This window comes from Salvia splendens, chromosome 5 (genome assembly GCF_004379255.2).
Source record: "Salvia splendens isolate huo1 chromosome 5, SspV2, whole genome shotgun sequence".
Classification (NCBI taxonomy): domain Eukaryota; kingdom Viridiplantae; phylum Streptophyta; class Magnoliopsida; order Lamiales; family Lamiaceae; genus Salvia; species Salvia splendens.
The window spans coordinates 2,272,813-2,288,909 of NC_056036.1; the positions used below are offsets into that span (position 1 = coordinate 2,272,813).

The window sequence follows — 16,097 nt, forward strand, 5'->3', positions numbered from 1 at the left end:
CAATTGACAATTGTAAGGTCTCTCTCATTTTGTAATGTCGGCAAAATAATTTAACTTAAGCCATTCCATTTTTCGTTATCTATTTCCATGACGAAACCATGTAAAGATCCACATGGACATGTACATTAAAAGCCAATCCTCTCTCCTATATCATAATCATTACATTGGGTCATAAATATTACACTTATAAACTCACAAGATTTTATTAAGAAAGATCTCGTTCTTGGACATTTACTTGCTCACTTCACTTTGCAGGTAAAATTGACCCTCTCCTTATCTTTCTTTTCAATTTTTTGTTGTTGTTGTTGTGGGGTGATGATTGTATATGTGGTGGTGAGCTGTTGCAGTTTTCTTTTCATGATTTGGGTGTGGAATCAGCAGATCTTTTTTAGTTTGTTGGAGATGAATTGAGATAGATCTATCTTGATTTTAGTCAGTCCATGTTTTGTGTTTATGGAGAGAAACAGAAAATTTCTTTTCATACCAAATTAGATTTTAATGGTCCTGATTTTGGGTTCTAGATCTGTCAAAATTAGGCTTATGAACTGTGAAATTTGTGGGTCTTGATTTAAATGGGCAAAGATATGACCTTTTTGATGATTTCAGTACCCTTTGACCTTGATCCATTTTTTCTGAATCTTGATGAATAAGCTATGCAGTTATTTTCTTCTCTGTTTTCTGTTAAAATGAGATTCTATCAGAGGTTTGCTAGTGTTTAGTAAAGATGCATTTCATGTATGAATCTTGATCCAGTTCATTTTCATATTGAAGTGTAATTGTGTAATGAAATCTTAATTTTGATGAGCTAAATGGCAATTGGTGAACCCTAATTTGGGTGGATGCACCATACATACGGATGTACACAAGTTTTTGTCTTTGAACCTCGAAGTCCGGTAATGGCATATGTGGATAGAATCTGTTTGGAAACTGAACTTTGTGTTAGGATTCCCAGTATTCTATATGCAAGTTAACACTGTTCCTCTTATTTGATGCTTAGGAATCTGCAATAAGAATCATTCGACTTTCTTGATCGTTAATGTGGTCCCGTCCTTTTCAAGTCAATTATCCGAAGTTATACTTTTCCATTATGTATTTGTGATGTGTGGATTTATGGGGTTAGTTGCTTGTGTGTTTGTTTGCATTTGAGTCCATCTTCGTCCATTGTCTGATATCTGCATCTTTTGGAACTTGTTTCTCAATAGATATGTCGTCTTACGATAAGTCAGATGTGGCCGATAGGGAAGTGAGGGACAGAGGGGAGAAAGAAGAAAATAAAGATGAGGAGAAGGGTGGCTTTTTGGACAAGGTTAAAGGTTTCATCCACGACATTGGCGAGAAAATCGAGGGAACAGTCGGATTTGGGAAGCCAACTGCAGATGTTACTGAGATCCACATCCCTCATATCAGTATGGAGAAGGCCGAGATAGTTGTGGACGTCCTTGTCACAAACCCGAATCCTGTTCCAATCCCCCTCATCGACATAAACTATTTGGTCGAGAGCGATGGGAGGAAGCTGGTCTCTGGGTTGATTCCCGATGCGGGGACAATCCACGCACATGGCTCAGAGACTGTCAAGCTGCCACTTTGTCTTATATACGATGATATCAAGAGCACGTACGATGATATCCAACCTGGGAGTGTGATTCCTTACAGAGTTAAGGTCGACCTCATTGTGGATGTGCCCGTGTTTGGCAGGCTTACTTTTCCCCTCGAGAAGACCGGGGAGATCCCCATTCCTTACAAACCAGAGATTGATCTCGACAAGATTAATTTCGATAAATTCTCTTTCGAAGAAACCAGTGCCACACTTCATTTGAAGCTGGGAAACCAGAACGACTTCGACCTATGCCTTAATGATATTGACTTTGAGATTTGGCTATGCGATGTGAGCATTGGCAGCGCTGATCTCAGCAAGCCTACTAATATCGAGAAGAAGGGGGCGGGCTTCATCGATGTTCCCATCACGTTTAGGCCCAAGGACTGTGGCTCTGCCCTTTGGGATATGATACGAGGAAGGGGGACAGGCTACGCCATAAAAGGAAACGTCAATGTGGACACGCCTTTTGGGCCTATGAAGCTTCCGATTACCAAGGAGGGTGGCGAAACTCGTCTCAAGAAGAACAAGGAAGATGGAGGCGATGATGATGATGAGGTATGCTTATAATGCTGTGCTGATTCATATTGTTTTCTTAGCTGGTATTCATCACTCATACTACTTGTATTTGCTGTGTGTTTTGAACAATGTGGAGTTATGTAAGAACCCTTCTACCTCGTTAGGAAATAAAGTGATCACGAACATAGACGAATAAACACATCAATTGTTTACCTAGTTCAATACGATGCATATCTATGTCTGGGACAATGAGAGAACGACTATATATTGGCAAAATAGGCGACCGTGATCATAGTAACAATAGGAAACGTGTTGGGCCTAAAATACATGTACGGAGGCCCACAAACGTGTTGGGCCTAGGATACATTTGAAGTTGGATCGCTAAGATCGTGGACTGATTTACTTCCTTTTGGTCTGCAGGAGTGAAAATGAGGAGATGACAATGTATTGAGGAGTTGAAGCTCAGCAAAGATTGTGTGTGGAGAAGGATTGTGGAAGTTTTCTTGTTCGAAATGTTGACTTATCGTTTGTAAACTTATCGTTAATTATGTTTAATGATACTATCGTATGATAAATCGATCTCCTTAGTGGGGTGAAATAAACTGACTTTGATTCTGTTTTACTATAACTGGAGTGATTATCAAAGGCTCTGATCCAGTTAAAAGAACTCGCCATATCGTAGTATTTTGATTGATTTGCTTGGTTTTGATTAATGGAATATGAGAATATGCATAGGTTTAAGGTTTGTTATAATAAATTTCTCAAAATATATCACTAAATTCAATTTTAATTTAGTTTTATTATATAAAACATTATCTTTTATTTACCAACAACATTGAATTTCATCGCAGAATTCTAAGATTAAAGATGCATAAAATAGTACGGAATATGTTGAAAAAAAAGACACTAGTATTTTGCATTAGCTTATGACTTATGACTCTGCCACTACTGTTTACTCTTTTGACATCACTTGTGACTCTTTAAACATCGATTCAGCTTTTAACACTAGTTAAGTGTAGTATAGATCTCTAGTTTATATCACGATTGAACTACGCAAATGGTCCTTGAACTATGCGTTTCGCACGCAAACGGTCCATAAACTTTAAAAATATCATGGATAGTCCCTGAACTAAGATATTATCACATTAATAGTACTTTTTTAGTTTTCACTATTCATCACGGTTTTGCACCAAATGCTCTCCAAGGCATGAAGGGCATTTTTGAACATTCATATCTAGGTACTAAATTTGATATTTTCTCTATCTCTCTAGTATTAGATATTAGTATGATATTTTCTTATAGTTTGAATACCTAAAATGATATTTTTCACTTCACTTTTTCAATCACTTTATGTTAAATCATTTGTGTCTCTCTTTCTCTTAAGAAAATATCGTATCCAGTACCTAGGCATGAAAGTCCAAAATTGTCCTTCATGCCTTTATAAGTATTCTGGTGCAAAATTGTGATGAATAGTGAAAAAGTACCATAAATGTGATTACACCTTAGTTCAGAGACTACCCATGATATTTTTAGAGTTTAAGTACCGTTTGCGTGCGAAATGCATAGTTCTGAGACCATTTGCATAGTTCACTCTTATATCATTCAGCCTCTAATTATTTCTTTTTCATTATTCATCTCTGTATGTTCTACTGTCTTGTAGCGATGTATACACCGAAAAATACATCAAAACCCGCCCCGAAATTCCGGGTCCACCACCGCGTACTTGTCTTCTTTTTAGTACTCCGTACTTGTATCATTTTTGGTGGACTAACGTTGACTTTCTTGAAAGGGCAGTAACGGTCAACGGCGTATATGTGCTTGTTGATTTTTTTTTCCCAATTTGAAACCTCTTTTTTTTGCAGCCATTTATGAATTGGGTCGGTTTTGAAAGGGATTTTGTGCATGTGTTAATTCAAATTTGGGTTGCAATAAAAAATTGGATTAAGTGCATGAACAAAGAAATATGCAGATACAGATTCGTTCATGTAAAACTCTCCGGCACGTGTTTTTTTTTAATTAATTTTATTAAGATCATGTGAATTTGCATGTGAAATTTTTGGGAAATTCAGCGTCATTCTTACTGTATAAGAAATAAAATTGTTATTTCAACTTTACTTATTACCTCCTATATATGGATGTTAATCAAATGTGATAAAGTGAATTTCAAAATATTTTACGCTTGTGAGATTTAGTTTTTACACGTTCAGAAATGATTATAAATAATTATGTACCCATAATATTAAATGTTTAACATAACACTGAATCCAAAGATTTGATCGACAATTAAAAAGGCACAAAGCCACAAAGCATGTGGTATGTGTGATATGTTCACATTTTTTTATTACCCAACTGGATTAGCAAATAATGTAACTTTTACATTTCTTTTGTTGTGCTACTTTTTGACATTTCAGTCTTAGTACATAATAAGAGTCACATAAAAGGAGAGATAGAGGCCAGGGGAGAAGAACCTAGAAATTAATTTAAAAAGGGATTTTCAAATTCTTATTATTGATTTCACTGCTCATTCATTGAACCCAGTCATTTTCTTCATCTATATGGTTGATAAATAAGGATATAAAACCTCCTTAAAAATCCATATTAAATCATCCTTATAATCGAACCCTTAAAAGGAAACAAGACATATACATACTACATCACATTTTTCCAATCAAAATTGGTTCTTGTTTTCTCTCGTCAATAAAAACACAACAACTATAGTTTCATACCTTCATCCTTTTATTCTGGCTGGTTTCTCATCATTTTATATTCATCTCTACAAAAATTGAAAAATTGATCCATTTCTTCCTAATTGCTGCAGCTGGGGCGAGGAAAGATCGGATTTTTAGGAGAGAGATGAGCGGTGCGGAGCGAAGGCGATCGAGCTTGGTGATGAATGTGGAATATGATTACTCGAAGAAGAAGGGGAGGGGCAAAGATGGAATTTCGGGGCAGAGAAAGAGGAGCTCGCAGTCTTCGCAGGGGTATGGAGGTAAAATCTGGCAATATTTCACGTTGGAGTCGGTGGTGCTGCTGGCTTGCCTCACGGTGTCGCTGCTGATTCTGCCGCTGGTGCTTCCGCCGCTTCCGCCGCCACCGTTTCTTCTTCTGCTGCTGCTGCCTATCTTCATTCTCGGCCTCCTCATGTTCTTGGCTTTCATGCCCTTTAACGCCACCACCTAGCTATACATGTATATAAATATAGCAAAAAATTTTATAGGTAAATGAATCAAAAATTTTAAAGATTGTGTCATACTATTGCTCGAATTCAAGATCTTTACCATCATTTTTGAATGAGATGAATGGAGTATTTTGAATCTTTAATAGTGTGTAGATTGCAGCTTCCTATAATTAAAAAGAAATTCAATTACTAAACAAACCAAAATAACTGTTGTGAAAGCTCTCACATAAAGTTGTTGATAAAATTCAAACCTTTACTCTATACAAAATCTACCGATTTGTAGACTCCAAGAGACAATGAAACTGATCATCATTCTGTAATCACTTGATAATTGATTAGCCTAAAGTTAGAATTTAATTATAACTTATTAAGGTCTAGTTAATTTTTATTAGTCACGAATAGTTTTTAACTAGAACTGCGTAATTAAGTTATTTAACTTATTTGGATCCCTCAAAAGAAAAAAGAAAAAAGAAAAAAATAAGATAAGTTACTTGAATCTCGAAACTGACAGAAAAAAAAAAGATAGCAACACCAATATGCAGGTAAAAAATTAAGCATGGCCATACAGTTAATTGATTACTTGGAGATTTATGTAAGCCATAGTGCACCAAATGAGGTTGAATTGGGCACAGATCAGCATAATGAACATGTTGATCAGATTTTTTTCCCAGACACTTCACACACTCTTCTCTTTCTAAGTATTTCATTATTTTTCTACACCTGAACCTTGAGCAGTGATGAAAAATGGAGGTAGATGATGCTCCATGACTGCCATTAGTTCTCTCCTTTGCCCGGGCTCATTGAGGACCACCCCCTCCAGCCGCCTCGCGGCTTCCACCAGCTGCCCCCGATGCCTCTGAGACAACAGCCGCCCTCCCGCCTTCACACACTCCCTATACAGAGGCAGGTACGCTATCACCACCCTCAGCGGGGCGGGCAGATCCCTCAGACAAACCGGCGACTCGCCCCATCTCAAAATCTGGACTAGGTTTGAGAAGTGTACCTCTCCTTCCCTTAGTCCCTCCAAGAAGGAGGCGTCCGACCAGTGTTCTTTCAAAAACGCCCTCAACTCAGGGGCGACCGCCTCGTCTTCTGATCTGGCGATGCTGTCGGTGACGGCGTAGGTTGCGACGGGGTCCCCGAGAAAGTCTGCGTGAAGGAGGAAAGCTACCCCTTCGAGAGAGCCACCACTTCGCTCGCCAGCGGCCTTGAGTATTTCGATACTGAGGGCAGCGAGAACGTGCTGAGGAACGTGAGGGAGAAGATATGACGCGGCACCTACTTGACTGCGTGAAGTGGCAGCTGTAAGGGCAAGACAGAGCTCCATGTCTCGGCAACCCCTTTGGACGAACCACTGAACAACCGCCATGCAGCCCCTTTCGGCAGCTCTCATCAAAGGACCCAAGAAAGCCGTAGCATTACCCTCTTCAACAAGACATTCCATAGTACCAATTTTAGCATAGTGTGAAGCAAAGCCCAGGGCCAGATCAACATCCACATCCAAGCTGTTCCTTTGAGCAATCTAATACACAAATACAGCAATGAACCATGTCACCCATGAACAACTCAAAGCATCACAGTTCTCCCCAAAATGGGAACACAAAAAACATACATGAAGTATTTATTCACAGCAATCATTTAGTGAATAAGGGGGAGTCTAGTTTGAGCTGGTAGAATTTATCGATAAAATTAGAATTGACTATTTATAAAATAAGATGGTCAAACATGCTCAAAATTAATCAACCCATCAAAGAAAACAATGGATTAGCTTGTAGGATTTATTTTATCAATCCATCCTATCCCTAAGTAAATGCCCCCTAAAAGTATTGCTTATCAGTAGACATCAGAAAAGATACCTGCAATAAAATGCGAACAAGTTCAGTACTCCCAAAACGTGAAGCCTCCAAAAAACACTGGTTAACATTGTCTGCACCACCCTCAACTAGCATGCCCAGTAATCCTTGGATCGCAGTAGCTGATATACCTGATGCCCATCCAGGATCAAATGAGCTAGAGAAGAGGGTAAGTGGGAAGCAAGCTGCATCAAACGCTTCAGTAAAATCCTTCCCGGTAAGATGGTTGCCTGCAAGATCCAGGAAGGTCTTGAAAGCAGATAGCTGTAGTTGTATCTCAACAGGAGAATTATGGCCTACTCTGCCCCTGTTTCCCTGGCAGCGAGAATGGAATCTTATACATTTAAGAGCCCACTCGGTAAATTTCTGAACTTTAGCGCCAGCTTCAGCCTTCAAGACTTCATCCCCGTTGCACTCTTGAAGCCTTTCATGTAACCTGCCAGTATGGATTGTGAAAATGCTCAGAACATAAGCAAGAAGGTCAGTAAGCAGCAGGCAAGATATCATAATTATAAAGTGAGTTAGAATATTTTATTGCAGCAATTCATCCAAATTAGCTTGAAGGAAAAATAATATTGTTAACTAGTGTTAGCACTAAAGTTTGGAATAGTGTTAACTAGTGTTAGCATTAAAGTTGCCATTACTTTCTGAACAAATCACCAGACAGTACAAGTAAATTTGGAGAGTCCAGTAATTTAATTTCTTAAGATTCAAGAGCAAGAGAGACAGACTAAAGTCCCAAGTTACTCGATCCACTAACTCCATTGGCTTACGAAGAATAATTTACTAAAATAATAAAAATCCTGACTAACAATATAATGTATACTTATGGAGGGTGAGCATTCCGACATATAAATGAGTGTGTGCAGAAAAAGGTTCCTTTAACTACCTTTGCGCCATTACAGTAACAGTGTCAGTAAGGCTCATTGTGTGACTTTGGCAAGCAGAAACACATGAAGCAAGAAAGGAAGTCCTGAGTGCTGCTCGAGTAAAGTCATACGCCCCATTAGCAATAATCTTCTTGATTAATCCAGTAATTCCATGTAATTCTTGCTGTGTGCTCAAAAACCAGACTGAATCCAAAGCAATGCACAGTGCATCATTTAGAGTCTGTGGATCAGCCAACAAGATCAGACTCTCAGAAAGCTCCCAGTCATGGGAACTCACAGCACCCTGAAACAATCGACCTAGTTCAATTCTATCTTGTCGACTGAGCTTCCTCCCACTCTTTCCAGGCAGAGAATCAGAAGCAGCTAATCTGGATTTCAGTTTCTCAGCTCCACAGCTACAAGAGCTAATGCTGGCATCTTCCTTAACGACAAGAGGAGCTTCTCTAGAGAAAACCACATTTCTATGGCTTCTTCCCTCGCACTTCTCAGAGCTAAAGCCAACAATTTCAGATCCATGTTCCCCCTCATTGCACATCCTCGATATCTCAGTCTCAGCCGTTTCCATTTCCATCATTTCAATCTCAGAACAGTGAGGCTCATCCATATTGATCTGATTCTCAATGTCTAACCCTTTGCGTTAATATCACTTCCAGCCCCACCTTCTATACCGAATACAGTCACCTTCTTTGTTTCCATTGGCCTCAAGTTCGTAACAAGACTGGAAAAGGTAGCTAAAATAACTTCATACAACCTCAGTTTTCCAACTTTCACCCATTCCTATACTTCCATAGAAAAACTCAGACATTAATGTCTGATAACTTCCGGCACAGGAAATCCCAAATCTATACTTCCTAATTTCCTTCTTTATGGACTATTAAAAAAATCCTACCGGAAAAGGGGGATAGATATACCTGTTCAGGGATCAAAACCCTTCTCCACAAACAAAAAAAGGCAATAAATTTACACGCCCAAAATGGCAAAAACCAGATTCCGATGACAAATTCAGCCTTGAATCATACGAAAATCATCTCCAAAATAAAGTACCCTTCACCTCCAAATATATAAGAAGCGCAGATCCCTCTACCAAATTCCTATAGCCACGAATTTCACACTAATCAACGAAAAAAATTACCTAAAAGATGAAAAGTAATTACCGAAATGATGACGGAACAAAATTTAATCAACGCAACTCGGAATACTGGAATACATAAATCAAACAGAATAAATCTACAAGAATCAAAGATATTGCATAAACAATTCCATCCCCCGAGAAAGAGAGAGAAACAAACCTAAAAAATTATGAAAGGAGAGAAGTAGAGAGAGAAGCCATGTTGGTGGTTGAGGCTGAATATCTGTGTATGGTTCTTCTCACTCCTCAGCTCCTTTGTTTTGTACTGTTTTTTTTTTGTTCATCAAAATTGCTGTTTTTTACCCGTCACCACTTTTCAATTTCTTCCCATTTTTCATTTTTCTCTTGATTTTCAACTTTTTATAATATTAATTTATAAAGTAGAAAATGAATTAGGGTTTTTGTTGCACGTTAACGTACCGTAAAAAATAACAAAACATTAGTAGTAATATATAATTTGTTGAAAACAATTAAATAAAAAAGGAAGATTATCTACAAGTGATAATAAATCACAAAGAAGAAAAAGAAAATAGAATCTGATTCTCAATCATTATGGTTTTTTCATAAACCGTATGTGTATTTAAAACTAATTTAAATTATTTAATTGTTTTACAAATTCAGAGATTCGATGGCTATCATGTTAATATCACTATGAAATCAAACGTGATTTAGAATGCACCATAACCATATAAATCTTGTGAAAATATGTAAATTAATCATTTCAATTGTTTCAATTATATTGTTACTTTCCCTTTTTAATTGAGTGATGCATCTAATTTTTTGGTGGGCCTACATGTGAAGACCAAAATGCATTTTCATTTATTTAATGTCTGCATTTGTCCATATTCATATTTCATCCACCACCAAGTAGCATCACCAATCATTAACTATTTTTAATTCAAATGCCTACGTATATGGCAATAATATGGAGTAGTATATTACAAATATTTCATCACTTTATTTGTTCAAATACTACTACTACTATTTGTGAAGTTAAAATCGTGATTTTGGAAACCATTGATTTTATGGGTCACTCAAAATTAAAAAATTCATAAACTTATTTTCTCTACCTATCATCAAATTCCTGGGTATTCACTAAAAATAAAAACTTGGCCTTCTTTTAATTTAATTAAATTATTTTGGGTACCTTTTCCTCTCACACCAAGTAACACAGAATTGATAGAGACGCATCATCTTTTCAATTTCCAATTTTTGTATAGTATTCAATTTGTTCAAAAAAATAGGACATAATTATCATATTTAGTTGTTCACGAAAAATGGGACACATTTAAAAAATGAAAGTTTTTAACAATTTCTCTTTTACTTTTTTTCCTTCTCTCTTACTAATAATATGAACCCCACATTCAACTAACACAACTTCTCTTTTACTACTTTTTTTCCTTTTCTCTTACTTACCAATTCTACATTAAAACCCGTGTCATTCACAAAGTGCCCTATTTTTTGTGGACGGAGGGAGCATTTAATTATTCCCCATGTTGGTGTAATTTGTGTCTATTTAATTATTGCACACGTTGGTATAAATTTAACCGACAAGTCAAAATTAAGACGTCGAAATTAAAGATGCCAATATATGATACTGCATTTCTTTCTAAACTCATCACTATACTTTATTTATACCTTGGCTTAATTTCATTATAATCCACCTTTTAATATTTTATCTATAGTTCTATAAAATTGTTCAATTCCTTATCTTTATTTTCAGTATATTTGTGCCGGCAAAAAAAACACTTAAATTTCAAGTATTTGACAAAATTAAAATATTATTCACAGTACTAAATCAAATACAAAAATATTAAATCTTCATTAATAGCAAAATCATATACAGAGTAATATCGAAATTTAACAATGGGGTGATTAGTGAATATTTTGAAATACGTTTATATATACATATATAAATATTGGAGGGTTAGAAGATGTGAAAAGGGGTATTTGACCAAGATAAAACAGTACCAAGATACAATTTAGGATTGAATTATGAGATTATTTTAGTCATAAGGGGCTAGCTATGACTAATTATCTCATGATTATTCATCTAAGATTGAGTTGTGAGGTTGAATCTCATGAACCAAATACACTACAAATTTAATCCCGAATACAATCTTGCAAACCGAACACTCCCAAAGGTTCCTCATTTCATCTTAGAAAATGCTCAATGCCTCTTGGAGTATATATGCTTGGTTCGATCAGCTCTTTTATCCATCATCAGCATTGTTGTAGATGATGCATAACTTAGAGTTTGTGGACGGACCCTTTTGAAGTGGGTTCGAATCATATATGACTGGTGTGCTTAGCAATGCTTTAGGCCCATAACTCATTATAGCGATCAATAATCTCTTTCAAAAAACGTTGTGTCTTTTAGGAAATGGCAACAACTTGATCTTCATATATGCCGAAGTAGCACCTGAAAATCATTTTGGTATTATCTGCTTAGGGTTAATATGCTATGCAAGCTTTAGTTTTCGGTGACTCTACTCTATATGAAAGTTGCTGGTTGGCCGCGATGCATGGGGGAGTTGATGAAGAACCAATTCCATAAGAATAGTTATTGCGGACTAGCTATCAACCGAGTGGGAAGAACCAATTCCATAAGAATAGTTATCCAAGACTTCGAAGACAAAATTTGAATTGTTTTAATATTAGTCAAAATCCACTGAAAGAGAGAGTAGAAATACATGAATGAAAGAAGAAACTATAAAAAGTAAAGAGAATTAGATTAGACACGTGGCTGACCACGATATTAAATTACCCATCCGCATGCTTTTCTCATGCATCTTTGCAGAGGCGACATATGCATTGTCCATCACAGCGCCGTGCTTGGTGATTAGTGTTTGCCATTCCTCAAGAGCATCCACGATTGTGTGGACTAACCAACAGTCTAGCAATAGGACTAACCACGTACACATCCTGCCACATCACTAGGACTAACCAACAGCCTGTCATATCACTAGAACTAACCACATCACAATAACAACCTAGAATTAGGACTAGCCGACGCCCTAGCCAATAAAACAAATTCACAAATACGGACTTAAAAGTTCGACACGAAAACGGACGGAGAAAGTGTAATAATAATTTCATTAAATAAAAACAAATTTAGATAGTACAATTAAAAAAAACAACGATTCAAACAAATTACATTATAGGTATCAACGTGCACTCCTCCGCGCCCATAACTCTTCAATTATATCTTACTGGAGTCTAATATGGGCTTCTTGTTATTGAAGATCGGCAAATGCTTTGACCCTATCAGCGTCCCCCGAGGCATCCCATTAGTACATTGGCGGTGGCCACACCGTGGCTTGGACTAGCAGCATCTTCATTGGCCCGCCCAATCAGTCAGTTCCGCACCTTCCTTTTCGACGACCGTGTTGTGCATGATAATACATGCGTACATGACATCAGCAACGCAGTCATCATACCACAAACGTGTTGGACCATTCACCGCCGCCCATCGAGCCTGGAGGACACCAAATGTCTGCTCCACATCCTTGCGCACCGCCTCTTGTCGTTGCGCAAAGTAAATCTTCTTTGGATCTGTTGGACATCTGATCGTCTTCGCAAAGACGGGCCAAATAGTAGCTCATATCGTGCTGGTTGTCGTTGGCGATAAAACTGATGGTCGGACCAACGCCCATGCACTGCTCGTTGAAAAGGGGCGACGACTGGAGGATGTTGACGTCATTGTTCGACCCGGCTACCACCCCAAAATACGCATGTCAAATCCATAGCCAGTAGTGAGCTACGGCTTCGAGGATAATCATGGGATTCTTGCATTTGAACCCGATCGTGTACATCCCTTTCCAGGCAGTAGGGCAGTTCTTCCATTCCCAATACATACAATCTATGTTTCCCAACATTCCGAGAAACTCGTGCACCGACCCGTGCATTTCCATCAGACCTTGGCAGTCTTCGGGGGTAGGCTTTCGAAGATACATATCCCCAATAAGTGAATGATGCCCCAACAAAAATTCTCCAAACACTCGCGGGCAGTCGTCTCGCCTATGTGAAGGTGCTCGTCGAACATGTCGGCCGCTCCTCCGTAGGCCAACTGCTCGATTGCAGCAGTGCACTTCTGTATGGGCGAGTGACCGGGTCGACCACTCGCATCCTCCCTGAACCGGAAATACTTGTACTGATGCTCTAAAGCGTTCACAATACTCAAAATAGCGGCCGGTGCATCCTAAAACGCCGCCGGAAAAAAGGTCTCCCCAAACCGCGGCTACTCAGCGAAGTAGTTGTCAAACAACCGTTGGTGGGCACCGAGGTGGTCGTAGGGGACCACTGTTCGATGATGGATGGGGCGAGGGACCTTAGGCTGCTACTGATGTTGCTGCTGGCGCAAGTGCTCTTGCACTAACCGATTTATCTCCGTGGACGTATAAGCCCCACCTCTTCATTAATTCGCCGCGAGTCGGGAGCATCCCCATCGCTAGCCATTTTTTATCTACAGACCAAATGGGAAATGAAGAGAGAAGGAAGATAAACTAGTTAATACAAGTGGTGCGAATGAAATGAAGTGCAACGAGACGTATATATAGAGTTAAAGAAAAAAATTGGAAAAATGCGGACGCCGATCGCGTCACCACAACAGCGGACGGACGATCGGCGAGCGATCGGCTAACGGCCCCCACCGACGCCCGACCGCTCGTCCGTCCCGTTCATCCATCGTCCGTTAGCCGGGTCCAGTAGTGGACGAACGCACACCCTAACCGCTAGTCTGCTACTGTGGATGCCCTAGGCATCAATTGTCATATATTATCCCATTTCCACTTTCCACCAAATATATTATTCCATTTTTCAGAATCAGGCATTTGTAAGAGTGTCCACAATGGTGGCCCTTTAAGGCCACCAAAGTTAGCCCGGCCATGAAATGTGGCTCTCCATGGCCCTCCGCAAATGGTAAATAAACAAAAACAACAAGGGCCACGAAATGTGGCCCTCTCCAAAAAAAAATTTAATTTGTTTACTTTTTTAATTATATTTGTAAATTTAACTACAACAAATTTAATTAGCCTAATAATTTGGAAAATAAACATAATTTAATAAAAAAGTGAATTAAAGACAAATTTTCGTCATATTATAGATAGAGGAAAATTATACAACGAATTTTTTTACAAAACACTACACAAAAAGACGCCACCCTTCCTACTCGGTTGCGTCATCGGAATCCGGCACGTCTTCATCACCACCCCCACTGCCCCACTGCCGCTAGCTCCACCCGTCTCCGACCCATCGGCCCACCCCAGCTTCGACCTCAATCTAAGAATGAGGTCGTAGCACATCTTCTTGGTGAGAGGGTCTGTCGACTTCTCGTACAAGGACAAGTTATCCCCAAGTTGCTTCATCATCTGCACCTCCAGTGTTTGAGCCAACGCCGCGGTCGGTGATGAGCGCGGTGCTGACGCGCTCGCAGCAGGGACTTGAGATGCGTTTCTAGCTTCCCGGATGGCGGCTTGTTGGCCCTGCGGGCGATGGCGCCTCGACATTGTCGAGGGGGCTCCTCCAACACATCGTCATTCAGGTCGAATGCACGTGAGTCGCTACCACTGCTGTAGGGAGGACGACTGAACCCGGTATTGTGGAGATTGTGGACTCCACATCTGATTTGGGAAGTTGTCGTATCCCGAGTCTCCATACCCCGGGGAATCACCATCTCCACCTTGCATCTTTTGTAGGATTTTAATTAGGATTTTGTGGTGTTGAAGTGTAAAATGGAGTGGAAAAAATGGAAATGGAAATGGTAGTATTTATAAAAGATTTTTCGAAAATAAAAAAAAAATAATAATTTTTCGCGGCTGTTTTGTGGCCATCTGCAGTGGAGGGCCGCGGCTCCCTCGTGGCTCTCGGCCCTCAGCCGCGAATCGTGGCTCTCTGCAGTGGGGCCCGCGCATCTAGTAGGACTAATATTGACCTACGTATTCAAAACTAATTAATGATTAATTCATATTTTCATTATATACAAAATATATTTTCATTATGTACAGAATGAATCGATCAGACAAGGACACAATTTTCGGATTGGGTTCGCTTTAGGTTCTGATCGAATTCGAGTAGCATGTCAATAACTATTTATTTGTTTTTATTACATTATTCAGTTTGACCATAGTATATAGATAATAAAATATTTTTATCTTACATAAAACATTATACTATATAGTATTACTAACTCTTAATATAATTGATAAAAACATTATAAGTATAGTAAGAATATGAGAGTATAAGGCCACCCGCAACGTGTCTCGTGTGGCTCGTATCTCGTCCCGCCGAGAGGAGTAGCAGCGCCCATCTCGTCCCGGTCTCGCTGAGACGCCCGTCCCACCGAGACACCTCGCGGGCTGTCTCGCCACGCGCTTGCGCGACGTGGCGCGCTCCGGCACCTTGCGTGACGCCCACTCGCCGGTCCGCGAGTGGGCTTCGTCACGCTGACCCAATAAATCTTTTTTTTTTTAATTCGAATTTAATTAAAAATAAATAAATAAATAAAAAATAAAAAATGGTAATATTACCGTTTTTCGTCCGTTTTCCTTTTTTTTACTCTATATATACTCCTATTTCAGTCTCATTTAAAAAACAAATACACATCAAATCCTCCAAATCATCTCCATTTTCTCTCCAATTTTCATCTAACCTCTCATCACAAAATGTCCGGCGACGGAAACTCTGGCGGTGGCGACTCCGGCGGGTTTGACATCAACTCGTTTGGCGACTGGGGAGCATGTACAACGTGTTGGGTGGTTCCGGTTCCGGTTCGTCTACGCCGGGTACTCATGGCTCGTCGACTCCGGGGGTACCAACCACCCCATTTTGATGTGGATGTATAGGCTCGTCCCTCCGCACCGAGGTATTCGCAAGGATTATCCCAAATTCGGGAGAATTATCCGGATGAACCCCATCCGGAAGGAGGACGAGGAGG

The 16,097-nt window shown here is 39.3% G+C and overlaps 2 protein-coding genes across 3 annotated transcripts; one reads left to right on the forward strand and one right to left on the reverse strand.

Moving 5' to 3' along the window:
* The first annotated feature begins 84 nt into the window (after window positions 1-84).
* Window positions 85-2,777, forward strand: LOC121802419. 2 transcript variants are annotated; one of them, XM_042202092.1, is made up of 3 exons: window positions 87-255; window positions 1,203-2,152; window positions 2,534-2,777. In XM_042202092.1, the coding sequence occupies exons 2-3, from the start codon at window positions 1,205-1,207 to the stop codon at window positions 2,537-2,539; spliced, it is 954 nt and encodes a 317-aa protein (XP_042058026.1). In that variant the 5' UTR covers window positions 87-255; window positions 1,203-1,204; the 3' UTR covers window positions 2,540-2,777. The 2 variants fall into 2 exon arrangements, with proteins under 2 accessions (XP_042058025.1, XP_042058026.1); XM_042202091.1 differs by lacking the exon at window positions 2,534-2,777 and having other exon boundaries at window positions 85-255; window positions 1,203-2,335.
* A 3,051-nt stretch (window positions 2,778-5,828) lies between these two features.
* On the reverse strand, window positions 5,829-9,394 carry LOC121804479 (ankyrin repeat protein SKIP35-like). The gene is given in 4 exon segments (XM_042204034.1): window positions 5,829-6,813; window positions 7,148-7,580; window positions 8,034-8,670; window positions 8,673-9,394. Coding segments are annotated over 4 exon segments (1,944 nt in total). The 5' UTR covers window positions 8,731-9,394; the 3' UTR covers window positions 5,829-5,997.
* Between the last annotated feature and the right edge of the window lie 6,703 nt (window positions 9,395-16,097).